The sequence below is a fragment of the Haemaphysalis longicornis genome, unplaced genomic scaffold, assembly GCF_048455015.1.
Source record: "Haemaphysalis longicornis isolate Haplotype H1 unplaced genomic scaffold, Haemaphysalis longicornis Haplotype H1 scaffold_3, whole genome shotgun sequence".
Lineage (NCBI taxonomy): Eukaryota > Metazoa > Arthropoda > Arachnida > Ixodida > Ixodidae > Haemaphysalis > Haemaphysalis longicornis.
This window is the reverse complement of record NW_027526335.1, coordinates 186988935-187005789: the sequence shown is the minus strand read 5'-3', so window position 1 is coordinate 187005789 and position 16855 is coordinate 186988935. Positions and strand designations below refer to the sequence as shown.

The window sequence follows — 16855 nt, the reverse complement described above, 5'->3', positions numbered from 1 at the left end:
GGGAAACCTAAGAAGGAGCCGCTGCCGAATATGACCATCACCATCGACGCAACGGCCATCAAGCCAACTCAGCAGATTCGGATTCTCGGCCTACTACTTCAGAGCGACGGGAAGGCACACGCCGCTCTCAAAAAGTTCAAGACTACATCCGAACAGATACTCAGTATGATTCGGAGGATATCTAACAGAAACCGAGGCCTGAAAGAGGACGATGCCATGCGCCTGGTACGCGCGTTCGTCGTGTCACGGGTTACCTACTCCGCCCCGTATCTCCAGCTGACGAAGGCGAATAGGGACACCCTAAACACGATGCTTCGCAAGGCAACGAAGCAAGCACTCGGAATTCCCATATACTGATCCACGCAAAGGCTGCTAGACATGGGCGCCCACAACACGGTGGAGGAGCTCATCGAAGCCCAACTTTCGAATCAGAGAATCCGGCTCAGTCACATGGAGCATGGACGAGCCGTCCTACGCAAATAGGTTGGCAGATTGAGCCAGTACCCATCAAGGCAGCCCTTCCGGAAGACTGGAAGATGAGCGTTCAGACGAAACCCCTTCCCCGGAACATGACGCCGGGCAAGGACGACGAGAGGCGCACCGCGCGGGCAAAAGCAATGGCCCGGAAGCTGGAAGAGAACCCCAGGGTCCTCTACGCGGACGCCTGGCTCCGAAAACAAAGCGGCCGTGCAGCGGCGGTAGTTACGTCCAGAGACCAGCTGATCGTCAGCGCGTCCCAGAAGACAACAGACCCCGCAGTTGCCGAGGAAGTGGCCATGGCCCTGGCACTCGCACAGCCGTACGTGGACACCGTGGTCACCGACTCAATGACAGCGTACGGAAGCTGCCGCAGGGGGGTAATCTCCTCCGCGGCCCAAGCCATTCTATCCAAGTGCAAGCCACCGGGAAGAGCCATAGAGCTCGTGTGGGTCCCGGCTCACTCGCGGGTAGCAGGCAACACCATCGCCGACTGCCATACCCGAGAAATGTCAATCCGGGCCGAGCACGAGCCGGAAGAGCTACCGCACCCGGTTACCAGCTTTCGGGACATTACCCGGATGTACCGAGAGGAGAGGTGCAGACTGCCGGAACCGCACCCAAAACTGACTAGGCAACAACAGACGATCTTGCGTAGAGCGCAGACGGGATCGCTTGCGCATCCCGTACTGATGAACCGCATGTACCCCGCGGAACACGATACGGTCTGTCCGTTTTGCAAACCAGAGGGGGGCACCCTGCGGCACATCTTGGCAGAGTGTACAGAACTCAAGACTCCCCCTCCTGCCCTTCCCCACAACACCCCCAATCCCCAACCCCTTGAGCGATGGGAGATCTTGTTGACCAGCCCCGCCCTGCCGACTCAGCTCGCCCTGACAGACAGGGGCCAGGAGCTGCTGGGAACATATGGGTCCCGTAACTAGGGAACCACCCCCTCTGGTGCCAGCGTGCACCACCGATTTCGTTTTGGGCTCAATAAACGTTGATTCCTCCTCCTTCTGTTATGCATGAACAACCTAGAAAACTGCAGGTATACAACACTTTGAGTTGCATACGGGTACACTATAGACATTTCATCATCATTGTGTGCACATAAGAATCTGGGCATGAAGTTATACATTTATTGAACGCCGACGTGTTCTATCCTCTTCGAAGTGAGTGCGCCAAAGCTGGTCGGTTCACTTTGAAGGTCTCCGTTCTCGGGAATGAGTCGAGGAAGAATACACCGCCATAGAGATGTTTATGCACCGCAAGGTTGTCTGCAAAAGACGACGAGACGGTGTTAGCACCCTCTTAACTGTCATACATGCTTGAAAAGCACTGAAGAAGCATCGCTTAGAGGGTCCATGGAGACAAATTTCAAATATAGTTTTTTAGAAAGACTGCTTTGACCCGACAAAAATGAAACCAATTTCATCCTGAACTTCAAACAAATCACTGAGATAATAAAGAAAACTTTCAACGCCATGGCGACTCCAAAGGCACCCTCCAACAACACCAGTATGACGTCACAGAAACTAGTTTGTGCAATTTGCGGCCGCAAACCTAAGCCACCAGCGAGAAGCATGAATGGGAATTGTAGCGGGCCCCTGGTTGCGCCTGACCATATCTCTTGAATGCTAAGAAGCAGTGAACACGCTGATGACTATGGTTATAGTGCTGGCCCATTCCCCGTCACTCCACCATGTATTACGTCAGTGAAACGCGAAAATCTACATTTTTTTATATTTATTGTGTTTATCGTCAGAAAATGTCTTTCTTTTCTAGAATATAGCTGAGTGAGCTACCAAAAGATGAATATCTAAAACTAAACGAAGTTGTATTTTGTATTTATGGCACCTGTACATATCGCTACTGCGGAAAAAGCATGGCAAACGCAGATAAACGGATCAATAGGAATTTTGCGTTCACGATGGCTTTTCATGCGCGTGAGCTCCACCTGGACTATCAGGCGCGGAATACTAGCAAGCAACGGCGGCACACCCATCACATAGGAAACATGAATGACGTCTCTACACGAGGAACTTTTTGTCTTATAATTTTCATAATAAATAACACAAGTCCCTGAGGCCAGAATAGATCCTGCTACTCGGGTTCCGTGCTCAGCAGCACAAAGTAAAGACAGTCTGCCGGAATGGCTTGATGTTGAATGGGAAGGGAAAGGAATGAATGGGAATGGCTTGATGTTGGTAGTCACTGAGCCCAAACCGCTCGGCCTAAGTACATCGTCCGCAAACTGTTTCCTGGATCTGGAGCCCCACTAATCTGGCTTGCGCGAAACCTCCAAACGTAATTTAATAAAAAAAAACTCAAACTTGGGTTCCCAGTTCACTCAATGCTTATGCTCTTCGGTTCATGACGTTCGTGCTTGCGTTTCAGGATTAAACCTATAAACCTGTAACACCACTCTCGCTGTTACAAAACATATCTAAGTTCATCATATTCTCAGACGTTCCTGTCGAGCCTGTAGGAATCAGTAGTTCAGTAGGAACGCAAATATTTGCAAAACACGTGCGTTGAAAAGGATGTTCACAAGGAATCTGGATTTTAAAATGTTCAGAAATTCCCTAATATCTCTCAAACCTGCAAGTACCTTTCGCGTCTAAACATCGCTCACATGTGGCCAGAAGAAAGCAAGTGCACAATTTTTAGAAATTCGAACCGCAATCGTCGAAGCACTTTCTGCGAGCCCCTAAAAGAAGGGTTCCCACAGATCAAAGGATGCTATGCCACCTGTCTAATGCTTCGGAAGAGTTGTGTAAGATTTTTTGCTCACATTTATTACTTGGTTGCAGAGATGACCCTTGTGGTCCCAGGACAAAATGTGTTGCTGCTAATATTCTGGCAGTAAGATGACCAGTGCTCATTCATCGAGCGTTGGACTTGGTGGTGTGGAGTACAGATACCAATGGCCGTGGACTCGGCGTGCGTCGCGCAGAAGCCAAACAAGGGGGCTCGTTGAGCAAAGATATAAACATCCGTGTACCACTGAATTTTGCGCATTAGATACTGGTTGAAAATTAATGCTGATTTGTACTCAATGCGAGGCATACAAAAGTGTTTTTAAATCGTTTAAAGATAGATATATGTTTTACAAAACTAGATAGTGAATATTCACTATCTAGTGAAAACTAGATAGTGAACGTAGAGAGTCCACATTACAACTATGCAAAATATGTCGTTCTCGATCAGGCTGTATGTAAAAAAATCGCAAGATCTCGGTCTTCCAATCGTCAAAAACTTCGGCATGGCAAGATATGTATAAAGCGTATTTTTCAAAAATCAGTCTACGATCTCTAGGTGAATGTGTAACGTGTCACTTAGTACACAGCAATGGTTAACTTGTTAGAAGATTAGCGAAATTATAGACGAAAACTAACATGAGCCTTTTTTATATAGTAGCGCTACAATGAGGCTAAATATGACTAAGCACTTACCTTAATGCTCAGATATGAACTAAACCTCAAGACTGACTAATGGTAATTCCGGTAACGGCGGAACACACACGCAATAAGCCCCCTCTTCCTCTTTACCGAGCGCGAACATGTACATGCATCTGATTTCGTGCCCAGCGTGACGCGATTGACGGCATGAGTTTCTGACAGACATTCAGCTGTCGGCGAATCGATGGGCTGTGGTTATATTATACTTCATGGATTATGTTGAAGATATCTTCTCCACTTTTCCTCTTATCGCGCATTGTCCCCGCATCTGTGCAATTACCACGGCTTCGAAGATGGGATGTGTCAAGGGAAAAAGAAGAGAGCTGTGCGTCCTACCCCCCACCTCCACAGGAGACGAAGATCAACCTTCTCGGGCTGCCTCGTGGCCGGCGTCTTTTACATAGCACAAATACATCGCTCGAATGTTCCATGATTAATTTCGCGTGTCCTGCTGCCTCGTTTAAAGGCAAGTATACACAAGTGTGTTTCCAGAAATACCGTAAACCGGCCAGGTACGCAAAATTATCGAATACGTTACGCATTTAAAATTATCGCATTACTGTGTCAACGGAAAAATGACCATCACGTACAAAAATGTTTTTGTGTACTTTTTTTATTTCACTGTAACTATACCAAAGGACAACTTAGCATTACTGAATTTGGCGAGAAGTTACCCAAGGAAGTCCCTCCCACATGGCCATTTATACATCACCTGCTCCAGATAAAAGCCACCCGTTATTTATGGTGGTTGAAGAACACGCTGTTTAACCGCTAACTTAGTTCAGAAGAAGTAATAAGGCAACTACGTTCATCTACACTGAAGCGTTTTATTTTTGGGCGTATTAGTATTTCAGTATTTTTTCGTTCTTTTATGTAAATTAGCTATATAGCCATCATGTGCATACATGTGTTGAGGGGCGGTTTTTATTAAAAGACGGGTGACGCAGAGCCACACTCCGAAGGGAAAATTTGACATCCACCTGAATTGTAGGCGTACGCTTACAAAGAAAGGTATATGGTATTGTCAAATTTGCATAGCATTCCTTCGTAACCGTGCGACTGTATGTTGTGATGGATGTCAAATTTTCCTGTCGCAGAAACTTGCTCCACCTTAGGACTTTCCCCTAAACGTGCCATCGATTAACACTCAGAAGCCTGGGGATCCCGACGTAACGGGACAAAATATGGCTATCGGTATAAGCTCCACTTATATTTGCTAGTAATTTCATTTGCACCAGGCAGAAAGCCCTCACGCGTGAAGGGCGCTTCAGGCATCTATGCTCGCTTGTTTATATCCTTTGGTGTCTCCTCGTCCTCATTGTTACGGAACGCCATTAATCATATCTTATTATGACCATTTTCCACTAGACAACCTTTCAGCCTTAACATTCCAACAGATAACGGGTTCAGCGGTTTCCTGCAACTAGTTGTCTGTCCACCGTCAAGGAAAAGAAGGTAGTCCATTGATACCAGACGCACATGAACTTCAGCATCTGGCGGTGCAGGTGAGGGCACCTTAGAACTACCTTGAGCAGATAGAAGGCAACAGAAACAGGTCTGCCAGCGCCTATGCACTCTCGAGTTTCCGAACGCTGTCCTCCTTACGCTTCACAGCAAGAACAAAAATCACTGTGTGCGCAATAGACGAGGCATGTCTTGAAAGTTCTACGCGTGAATTCACGTCGCTTTCTAACACTGCGGGAAAGTATACCGTGGAATGAAGAAGCTGATATTCTCGCCCGCGAAGCAATTCTTCGGCCGTACGACATCAGTGGACAACTCCAGATTCATAATTCTCATACCCTCACGCTCACACTGAAAGTCTGTGCCCTTTCGCCAACCCCGCTACTGTCAGCACCTTGGAACATCCCTTCTTACGCTGACTCATAACACCGACACTCAGAGCAGAACTGCTGAATAAAGTTTGCTCTCTCTCTCCTCTCTACCGCTCAACCCCTATTTTTTCGATAAGAGGCTTTTTCCGCCACCTCACTGGAGACGCACGCGGCAGGAGCTGGCAACCCTTCGACAAGCACAGACGAACACGCTGGTTCCAGCAGCTCTACCCCACTTCTATATATACAAAAACGATAGAGACACACCACTCTCAAAGTGCGCACGCTGTAAAATACAGCAGAATCAAACCCACATACCCTGGTACTGCCCAAACACCTAGCCAATGAGGGCACGCCACACCGGAGGGTGGCTTACTAACGTAACTAAGAGTAGCAGAAGAACCTGGCGAACGTCATCGTTTAGGCCACCAGGAGCTGCGTGGAATGAGGCGGCTTTTACCCTCACCCGCCGCGTTTTTTCTCTTTCTCCGTTCTAAACAGAATACGGTATTCTCTCTCTCTTTCTCTCTTTCTCCACGGACCCCATTTTGGTGCACCAGTGACCTGCGAGGAACGCCGCCTTCTTGAGGTGTAAAGCCTAGTAAATCTTGCGCATGGGAGCGGAGTCTGAATTTTGCGTTATCTGCATTATATTTACAGCAATAGAGAATTTCACCCTGTACGTCTGTATCACGCCGGTGAGATTCTTATTCTAAATATCCCCACAGACACACGCTATTGTGGACCAAACGTACCACATGACAGCTTCGCTGCAAAACAGCCTGGGAAATCATGTACAATATGCCTCCTTCAACCTGAAACCTTTGTTTCGGGTTGATTTGTTGTTTGTTCAATTTTCGTTTCATACTTTTTGGACGCATTTTTGTGCTCCCGGCACCGCTGAAAAAAAGTTCTTACGCCCTTGTATTCTGCCCTCCGTGGCGTGCTCCGTCGTCACACCCTTGATAATCGTGGAGGGAAGTATTCATTAGTAGGAAGCAGGACGGGGTACCCAAGCAGGCGCACACCCACATGCTACGGCTGCGGTCACGGCTCCTGTCAGCCCGTTCGCCCTACTCACGCGCGGCTGCTCCTATCCTATTTTTTTGTACTCCCACCACGTTGTCAACTTTAGGCGCAGCGCATCTTCCTCCTCTCGAGCTATTGCTGATTGCGGAGGCCATGGGAATGCAGATTCATAAATACCCCCACGCCACGCAACGCAGCACAGCTCCGCCATGCTGCGCCACTGCGGAGGGGCGGTGTGTGGTGACCGCGCCTCCTCTTTCTTCTACCTTGCACTAACGTTCATGCCGCAGTTTTCCTCCGCTTATTTCTCTGGAGTTACATTTTTAAGTTTTAAAATGCAATACGGCACGAAATGTCCAAAGAGTCTTATGACGTTACGTGCGATGGCCTTGTCTTTTCAGTTTCATGCGCAATCGTGCATGCAACGGAAAAGACAAGGCCATCGTACGTAACGTCTTAAGACTCTTCCGCGCTGTACCCCTAACCGGAAAGCCATCCCTAACCACTCTGTCCCAAAAATGTAGGGGATAAAATTCTTTTCTTGATCACAAAAGTGCGACACTCAGCGTAGCTGCGCGGTGTCAGCGCGCTGTCCTTTCAGCTACAACGACTATGAACAACGATCTGGTTTGCGCTATGTGCCACCGGCATCTCTTAACAAATCACAAGCTACGAAAATATGCACGCTTTGAAATCGTTTGGGAAGAAGGCTCATAGTGAACTAGCATAAAGTTAATACATATATAAAAAACTACGGAGACCTTCCAAAAAATATGGTCTCCCGAAACACACGAGCCTTGTGTTGACTGTGATAAGGAAACAAATGAGAGCTCAACGGATCAGAGGCCTCGGGTTTAACAAAACTGTATTAGGCTCTATTTGCCTCATTATATAATCACGCTAAAAAAATGTATTACCGCGGCATGTACGTTTTTTTGTTTCACTGGACACAATTGCTAGATGGTGACCGGAAATTAAAGGAATACGTCTATTAAATGCATTGCGTTTCTAGTGCCCGTAGCCACCATTCAGGTAAGAAACAACCCCGTAATATTAGAATCCCTCAATATTCGTACCGGCGACGGTGGCTTTTATCCTTTTGACGAGGTCCTGGAAGTCCTTCCCCCTCCCTTCTTTTGTGAGCACGACAGCAGCAGCCGCTGCCTCGCCGTACTCCGCGTGCGGCAGCCCAATCACCGACACCTCGGAAATAGCGTCGGAATGCTCCTGCATAAGGAGAACCTCGAGCTCCGCAGGAACGACCTGGTTGCCCATACACTTGATCATCTGCTTCAGCCGGTCAGCGATATAGAGCCGGCCGTCCTCGTCGTAGTACCCCGCATCTCCTGCAAAATAATACCAGGGATGTACTGTCACAAGGTACACACAGTACGATGGCCATGTTACGGCCCGCACTGTAGAATAAGGGCATGTTCGAGCACCAGTCTATAATTCTCAAGCACTTGATCAGTTCAGATTGTAACTAACTGCTACAAAGAAAACATTAGCTCAAGTAAGCGCTAGAGTTACTCAGTTTAACAAATGGATTAGTGAAATTATCCACTTAGCGCGCAAAATTGATGGTGTTGATGCCACATCAGTTTGTTTCAATCATCTATAGCTCTGCAGTCTGGGAAGCTAGCTGACCTTGAGAACCGTACCCTTCCGTCGAATCTGATCGGATGTGGTATTGCCGATGCTGCGAATGGTACAGAAGGCAACTTTAATGAAAAAGTGAATATCCAAGCGATTAAGAAGAAACTAGAAGTATGATGTAAATCGCTTGACAGAACTCGTAGGCTCGGCCGCGGTGACAGATACTGCCCTTTCATTCTGTACCTCCGGGACTTCAACAAAAAGTAGACAATTATCGTGAAGATGAAACGTAGATGATTTAAAATTTACATTTCATGTGATTACTACCAGAGCCCACTTGGGAGACGCAAATTACTGCGAGGAAGCGCAAATACTGGTAAAACCAATTAATGGCAAGAGCACCTGCCGCGTCCCCGAAGATGTTCATATTGATGACTGCACATTTGTAGGGGATGAAGATAACAACCACATGGTAAAAATATCCCCAGCGCTGAAAGCACACGCTGTCGCTTCTCATCCATCTAAGAGCACTTGAGAAACCCCATGGTGGTTTCCGTGCTTTCCATGACAGAAACTGAGGCATTTTAAATACTTACACCAGGACCAAACTTAAAATATGTGTTAAAATAGAAAGGTGCTTGTTGTGCCATAACCCTTTGGAGTTATACGAGCCGAAACTTGCCTAGAGCGGCACATTAGTAATGACGAGCTAGTTTTTCGCCTCTGCAATGTATATAAAAGAGAGAGGTAATTGAGGAGGTGGAGTAGTTGTTGCACATAAAATCATATCCGTCGCTTTTATTGAACGGATACCACACATTGAAGTTTGTGCCCCCAAATTAATTGCTACGGATGAACGTTGAGCTTTATTGCCGCTTACGATCGATCGCCATCAGGTGACCCGGGAGTTTATGACCAAACGTCATGATCAGGTTTTTTAACAATTTATAATATTTGGAGGTGATTTGCACCTCGGGAACATTTTCTGAAGAAAGCTATAACCTCCCTCTCCACCAGACGAGGGAGCAAGAATATACCACACAAACTTATTTTTGGCAATCGTAAATTCACTGTGCGGTTTAACTCGCCGACTCTAAAAAGGAGAAGAAGCGCGCCGTACTGGAGGGCTCCTGGTTAATTTTGACCACCTGGGCATCTTTCACGTGCGCCTAAACATCGAAAACAAAGGCGTTTTTTAAGATTCCACTGGCATGCGCCAGCTCAAGGCATCCTTGTACCAGAAGGGTATGCTGACGGGCCAGTTGGTACATTGTTAAACTAAGAAAAACAGCGCAAACGACGGGACGAAGAAAGGTAAGACTACTGTACCGTACTGTACTGTACTGTACTGTACTGTACTGTACCGAAAGGTACTGTACCGTAGCCCTCCGCGTTTTTTTTTTTTTGTTTTGAGAACCGGAGGACCATGCGGCCTACCTGGCCTCCCGCTTTACGGAGTTTGGTCAATGTGTGGGCCAACTGTCTGTTTTGACTAATAAAGAGCCCCAGTACCCGGACTTTTTTTTTGAGGACTGGACCTGTCTCAAGCGAGAACCGAATTTTGGCCGTGCACTATGTTGAGGTGCGTGTGTGCACGAATTCTTATTTGGAGGGAGAGAATCAGAGGCCACACTGGTGGGCAAAGCGTTCGACTATGCGCGCTGCTTTCTGCAGGCCCGCCTCAATGTCTCCGAGTGAGCCCTGCGGAGACCACATGGTGATGTAATCAGCGTACAACGCGTGTTGTATTACCTGTAGTTCCTAATGGGAAAGGGCCGTGTTCCTTGTCCTGTATGCGGATGTAGAATTCTCGATCGGTTAAAAAATGCCCAATGTATTCCAACCCTCTCAAGCCACATCCGGTTTGTGGTAAGTGTTTGAATTACCTCATGACTTACATTGTCAAATGCCCCTTTTAAGTCCAAGGTGAACACGGCGTTGTCGTTGTGAAGGCATTCGATGACGTCTAGGATATCCCGATTAAGTTCAAGCAGAATGCCCTGCTTGGATCCGTGTACGTGGAACCCGTGCATTGATTCTGGGAAAATGCATTGGTTCTCCATTAACTCAGACACCCGATCTGCCACCTTCGTCTCCACCATTTTAACCACACATGACGTGAGAGAAATGGGGCGGACGCCGTCCATGTTCACGGCTTTTCCAACTTTTGGGATAAATATGACCAGGGCGGCCTTCATTCTATGGGCAGTTGCGCTTCTCCTGATCAAACTGAGTTGATGTAACCTAATAGTGATTCATATACCGGGTCGAGAACGTTAGCTAACATTTTGACAGTAATTTTGTGCTGACATCGAGTGGTGACGCGTTTCATATAGCCAGTGCCTTCTGCAGCTCTAAAAGCTCGAAAGGTCGATCCAGCTAGACATTCTCGAGACCTGCTAAGGAGTACGCCGATCTAATAGGTCCTTTGTGGAGCACAAGTATTGGTCCCTTAACTTCTGCGCTAGCGAAGTTGTATTGCACTAGAATCTATGAATTGCCATTTGTAGATGTTTTAGATGCGAAGCATTTCATGGTCGGGGCTATGTCCCTGCCTTGTCGTTGTCGTTGTTGCGCCGTCCACACCCCTACTGCGCATGCTCGGCATGCTGAACGCCCGGTCCCTTCTAGGGCTCCTGGAGCGACAGTGTTGCAGGTGTCTTCCTGGGCCGACACGAGATGAGCAAGCTTCCCCTTTAAGGGATCGTGGAGCGACAGTGGTGCCGGTGTCTTCCTGGGCCGGCACGAGACGAGCGCGCTTCACGCGCCTTCGACGTTTCATCGTCATCGGCAGCGGCGTGCGTCGGCGAGTCTCGGCGGGCCGTGATTACAAGCAGCCCAGAGCCAGCCGGGGAACGTGCATCGAACTCATCTTCAGCAACTTTAGGGTTCATCCACTGCAACAGCCCTTGACTTTACATTTCACAGACCATAAGGCGGTCATAATCATAGCGGAACCCAAACCACAGCTCGACGTCACCTACGTTAAACATGATGATGATAATGCTTAAATAAAGACAAACTCATGCCACGTACAACGACTCTCTCTCTCTCTCTCTTTAATGCCTCTCCACTCTAACCCCCCCCCCCCCCAAATAAAATTACACCATCTTCCCGTAGGGGAACCTGAGTAATATGCGAAACAGCCATGGGGTCAACGCAATTTTCTATTTCGTAGTTCCAGTAAGTGAAAAGTGTGGTAGTTACCATGTAAACCAAACGGTACCTATAACGGTAGCTACGTACCACAACCTCACTGAAACGACGAACTGAAAACTAATGGGCACTTGAATTAACCCCATGCCTGCTTCACATACTACTCAGGGTTCCCCTACGGGAAGATGGTGTGAATTTTTAGTTTGCCTTTGGGCCTGTATTGCCTGCATGAGAGCGTGAAATAGCCGCGAAGCAATTTTGGCGGCCATTTTGCGCGCTTCCGTGTTGCATCTATTCACCCAGTTGGCGTCCGCAAGTTGGGCCGCATACTCGGCCGCCGTCAGGGTGAGCTTGGAGAGATTAAGTTGGCGAATATGGTTTTTCCGATATGGTTTTGCCGGTGCCAGCGGCGAACAAGCCGATTCCGCACTTCTGAGATGTGGCGGAGGTGGCTATCCACGTTCGAGACCTCCTCTGAGAGCTGAATTTTGGTTTTAGTGGATTGAAGGTTACTAACTCTTCCTCTGCGCGTGTGGTGCGGCGCCAATGGCTTCGTTGTTTCTTATCTGCACGCGCATCAGGTTACCAGCGATTCTATCGGTTCGGTCGTGAGAGTTCCCAAAGCCACTAAGGGGATGGGCGACAGAGAACATAAGTGCAAAACAATATTAATCGAGCAGCAGGCGGCCATGCGGAAAGCCGTAGGGGCCGTCGTGAAGATAAAAAATAGTCCCAAGATTTCAGCTCAGCTTTGAGCGTGCCGTCCACGATTTTGAGCAGCAAATAGGCTGTCACTCAGGCTGTCGCATGCGGCGCATAAGGCGAAAGAAAGAAGCGGCGAGCCCTCGCCTTCGAAGCTATGGACACGAGCAAGTGGCAGTGTGTGCGGCATGGTTGCAGCGTAAAGGAAGGGACTTTGCGTGCATCATGGGCCACGACAATTTTGTGTCGAGTGCCGGCTAGCTGCAGCGCTTCATGGAGCGCCCCGGCTTCGTCGGCAGGGCCGTCAGCGGGGAATTGATGTCTGTCTGCCTCGAAGCTTCTGGGGCATGGACGGAGGCACAGATTGGGCAGTAGCTGAAAACGTACAGTCCAAAGGATTTGTTCAACGCGGACAAGACATCCCTGTTCTACTAGACGCTGCCGCAAGAATCCTTGGCCCTCAAAAGTGAATGTTGCCTGGGTGGTAAGCAGAGCGAGGTCCTCGTGACCGCGTAGGTCTGTGCTAACACGGATGGAACGGAAAGTGTGCCGGACTTCGTGGTCTACAAAAGTGCGCCAACACGATGTTTGAAAAGCGAACGGAAATTCCAAGTCAGTTATGTGTCCAACCGCAAGGCTTGGATGACAGGAGAAATTTTCGAGCAATGGCTGTGGGAGTGAGAAAAGCGGCTGGGCACACCAAACCGAAATATTAACCCCTTCCTATACAACTGCGTGGCCTACCACGCTGCCGTTGTGCTCAAGAACATCGAGCTGTGCATCTTGCCACCGAATTGCGCTGTGGTTGTGCAACCCCCTAACCAAGGGTTTTGATGGGCTTTAAGTCGTGATACCGCAAGCTTGTGATTGATCTGGTTCTGCTGCATATGAACATGAAGCCGGACACCCCGACTGACCTTGACATGGCTATCTAGATGCTACAGGCTGCTTGGGTGGCTGTACCGGCCAGCACGATGGCTAACTGAATCTGGCATGTCCCATTTGGCGTCAGCAGCAGCGGTGGCAGCGAAAATCTCGTTGCTGCCGCGATTGAGTGCGCCACGGCCACAGCGCCGTGGGATGCTCTCCTGGACGCCGGGGTTGTGCCCGACTGCGCCACCTTCTGCACCCAGGTCTTTGCTGATGCTGACGTGGTGTAGCAACTGTAATGGAGGCGAAAACCTTGCGGACGGTGACCGGCGTTCCTAACGACGACATTGACGAATGTGTCGACGACACCGGTGCCAAATTTTGGCGAACCCAGTGTACCGACAAAGCAGAAGTCCTGGATTCGGCACACCTACTGCGAAGCTTCTTTGATGCTCATGATGAAGGCGAGGACGTAGTAGAAATTGTAGCTCTAGCTGAATAAGCCATCGTTTGCCCGCAGACGACGCGCCAAAAATCGCAGAAGGGCTTTTCTTTTGCGAAGTGAGCCGCCAGCTCGTGTGATGTCGAGTGACGGTGGATGAACCGTTTGCCATGAATACAGTAATAATTCCTTGAGTTTTTTTTGTTTTGTTTTTCTCCATGCGGCGGCCATTTCTTTCTTTTTCCATGTCGCAGGCTCCTGTGAGTTTCGGTGGTGAGTACATACTTCCTTTCTTTCATGCCAATTGTCTCTAGAAATGAACATGAGCTATAACGAACTAATGGTTTTAGCAAAGTAATAACGACCCTTGTGCTTCCGACTTTTTTATGAAATTATTTTACAGCTAACGATGGGTCTATGTTCATTTATATTGAATTTCCTTTCGGGTATTTTACTAAAAAGAATTTTATTAGCATGGGGAAAAAGTTCAAAGCAGTCTCTTATTCCCCTTTCGGCGACGTTGTACCACAAAAAATTCAAGGTAGTGCACCGTAGACATCCTTGGGTTAACAGTGGCAGAATTCGGTTAATACGCAACACAAAGCTCGCTAGAAAGTGTAAGCGTATTAAATATGGGAAGATGCAAGCTTTGCATTGATCATTAGGGCAACAATACATGATAGTAAATAATGCTTTTGTGTAATACAGTTACATGATTCCGAAAAAATGGCCTGGAAAACTTTTGCAGCAGCTTATAAAAAAGGGCAAAATGAGACTTTATTTTGTTTGGATGCGCAGAGATATCTTTTATAACAGGCGAAAACTGGCGCGCCATTTGAACCATTGCTTTTGCTCCGTAGTCTCCAAAACCACCTGTTGTGACACCGACAACAATAATACAGACGGCGGTTTCTCTCATTTTAAAAAAATGTGAAGGTACAATTGCGTTGTTGCTAACTCTGAATCCCAAACATTCATGTGGTACTGACTGCATTCCAAACGAACTTAATGGCCATTATGCTGAACCACTAGAACATTTCCTGGTTATCATGTTTTCTTTGTCATTTCCACATGGTATTGTGCACTCAGGCTAGCTACTCCCTCCTGCTGTAGCTTACTTTAAAAAAGTGATCGAGAAAAAGAAAAAAAAATCACCACCCGATATCTCAATGTGCTTATTTTACAAGCTTTTTCCACGTTAACATTTTAACTCCGTTTCAACACGCCTTTTGTAGAAAATCCCCCGCCCCCACGCAATTTGTTTCTACCGCTCATACACTTGCATCTACTCTCAATAAACCACGTAAAATTGATAGACTATAATGGGACTTCAGCAAAAAATTTAATAGGGTCAGTTATTTCAATCTCATAATAAAACGTAACATTGTACGCTTCCCTCCAAACATGTGTAAAATAATATCGTCGTATGTAACACAGCGACGTTAATTCGTCGATGGCAGCCACTTAGGCTGCCTTCCCATGACCTCAGATGGGCCGCAAGCAAGCATCTTGGTTCCGTGCTTTTTTGGCATCAGCGCTGTATAAGATTTTAGGCCAACCGTCCGGCGTTAGCAGAAAGAAATTCCTAGACAATATCGAGGGCATGCGACCGTGCGTGTTGGGAGAAGCGCCCGGCGTCGGCCAGCTCGACTTTTTAGAACCCTGCCCAGCGTTCGTGGCGTGATCTCTCACGCGCTGTCATTGTCACCAGTTAACGTGCGCTGCCGCCTCAAGTGGAGAGCGCTGACTCCGAGCTCGCGCAATGGACGTCAAGTCCGCACCGCAGGTTCTAGCGTGTGCTGACGCGCTCCCCTTTAGGAACGATGTAAAAGGCTACGGACAAAACGATCCAGGTCTGCTAGTCATGGAGTACTTTCAGCGGAAAGTTCAGAAATCTATGTGAGGAGCAGCAGCCCTGTTTCCGATGAAGGGAGAGACGCAGAGCAGCTCTTCTTCTTCGTCCATGCACCCCCGGTGCAAACTGCGACATTTTTTACATAATTATTGGAAAACCTGCGTTAATCAGAGCGTTAGTTAATACGATTTGGCGACGATCGGCTAATCTTCAAGAAGATTAGAAATGAAAAGGACCAGGCCATTTCAAACTACAGTGAGACGCACGTTATTGATCCCCAGGCGGTGAAAATTAATCCGGAGCCCTCCACTACGGCGCGCCTGATCGCCTCCGTTGCGTCGGCGCGTAAACCCATCAATCAATCAATCAATCAATCAATCAATCAATCAATCAATCAATCAATCAATCAATCAATCAATCAATCAATCAAACAATCAACCAATCAATCAAACTACAGTGTAGCAGTATTGATAACTTGCACGATTTGTGAGACATGCACTTACTGCTCTGCGTTGAAGGATATCTGAGGGCTCTTTATGTCCTTGGTTTTGTTCCAAACGTCCCTCTCACGTTACAGAAGCTTTGTCGGCATACGTAAAAGACGACAGTCTTAACCAGACTATGGCAAGTTACGAACATAAGTGCACCTTATATTAGTTATAATCATCATCGTTACCGCAGTCATCTGGCATATCAGGCCAGGAAACTAAGCTCGACTGACGTCGTCAACTAAATGATCGTTCTCTCTCTCACTCTCTCTTTCTCTCCACACAGCCAGAAAATTTTATCTTGCGTTCAAAAGAAGACCAGGTATGAATGTGAAACCTAGAAAAACGTAAGGCCCCTCTTTGAAACACATGTATCTTCCGTGGCCCTAGGACTATGTCTGCATTCCTTCTTAAGTATTCCGCAGTTTGAAGAACTGTGCCCTTACCAATTGATATTAGATTGTTTGTGCATCTAAAATTCTGCGTTATATTTTTCTGACAAGATTTGCATTACAATTCTGCATAAATATGCAGGATTATAATGCATATCTTGTCACATTTGACAAAATTCCAGAATAACAAATTTTCTGAACGTACCATTGTGTAAAGTGCATTTATGCTATGTAAAAATACGTACATCTCTTCTTACACCACTAACAAAGTTTTCCGTTCTCGTCGCTCTATCAATTTCAGTCAAGACCGCCATCCTACACCACTTTAATGGGACACGTCAGAGTATAGAGTTCTTAGAAGGACTGGTACGATGAAAATGGTATTTGCACATTTAATTTATTCATTTTAAAGCGCACAAAAAGAAAATACACAGCCAACTGACACTACAAAAACACTTTCAAGACACGCCCACCTTCGTATCTGCAGTTTGTGTCAATGGGCAGTGAGCTCTTCCTGGCTTTTTTCATATAACTCGATTGGCTAACTTT

The 16855-nt window shown here is 47.3% G+C and overlaps 1 protein-coding gene across 1 annotated transcript in view; it reads right to left on the bottom strand.

Annotated features, from left to right (window-relative positions):
- Positions 1-1580: 1580 nt before the first annotated feature.
- The window catches only part of LOC144175882 (uncharacterized), a 48653-nt gene continuing 33378 nt past the window's right edge, over positions 1581-16855 (bottom strand). The window contains exons 9-10 of the mRNA XM_077704937.1: positions 7882-8151; positions 1581-1757 (exon numbers count right to left, since the gene is read on the bottom strand). Coding sequence (XP_077561063.1) covers positions 1639-1757; positions 7882-8151 — 389 coding nt within the window. The 3' untranslated portion in view covers positions 1581-1638. The remainder of the gene's footprint in view (positions 1758-7881; positions 8152-16855) is intronic.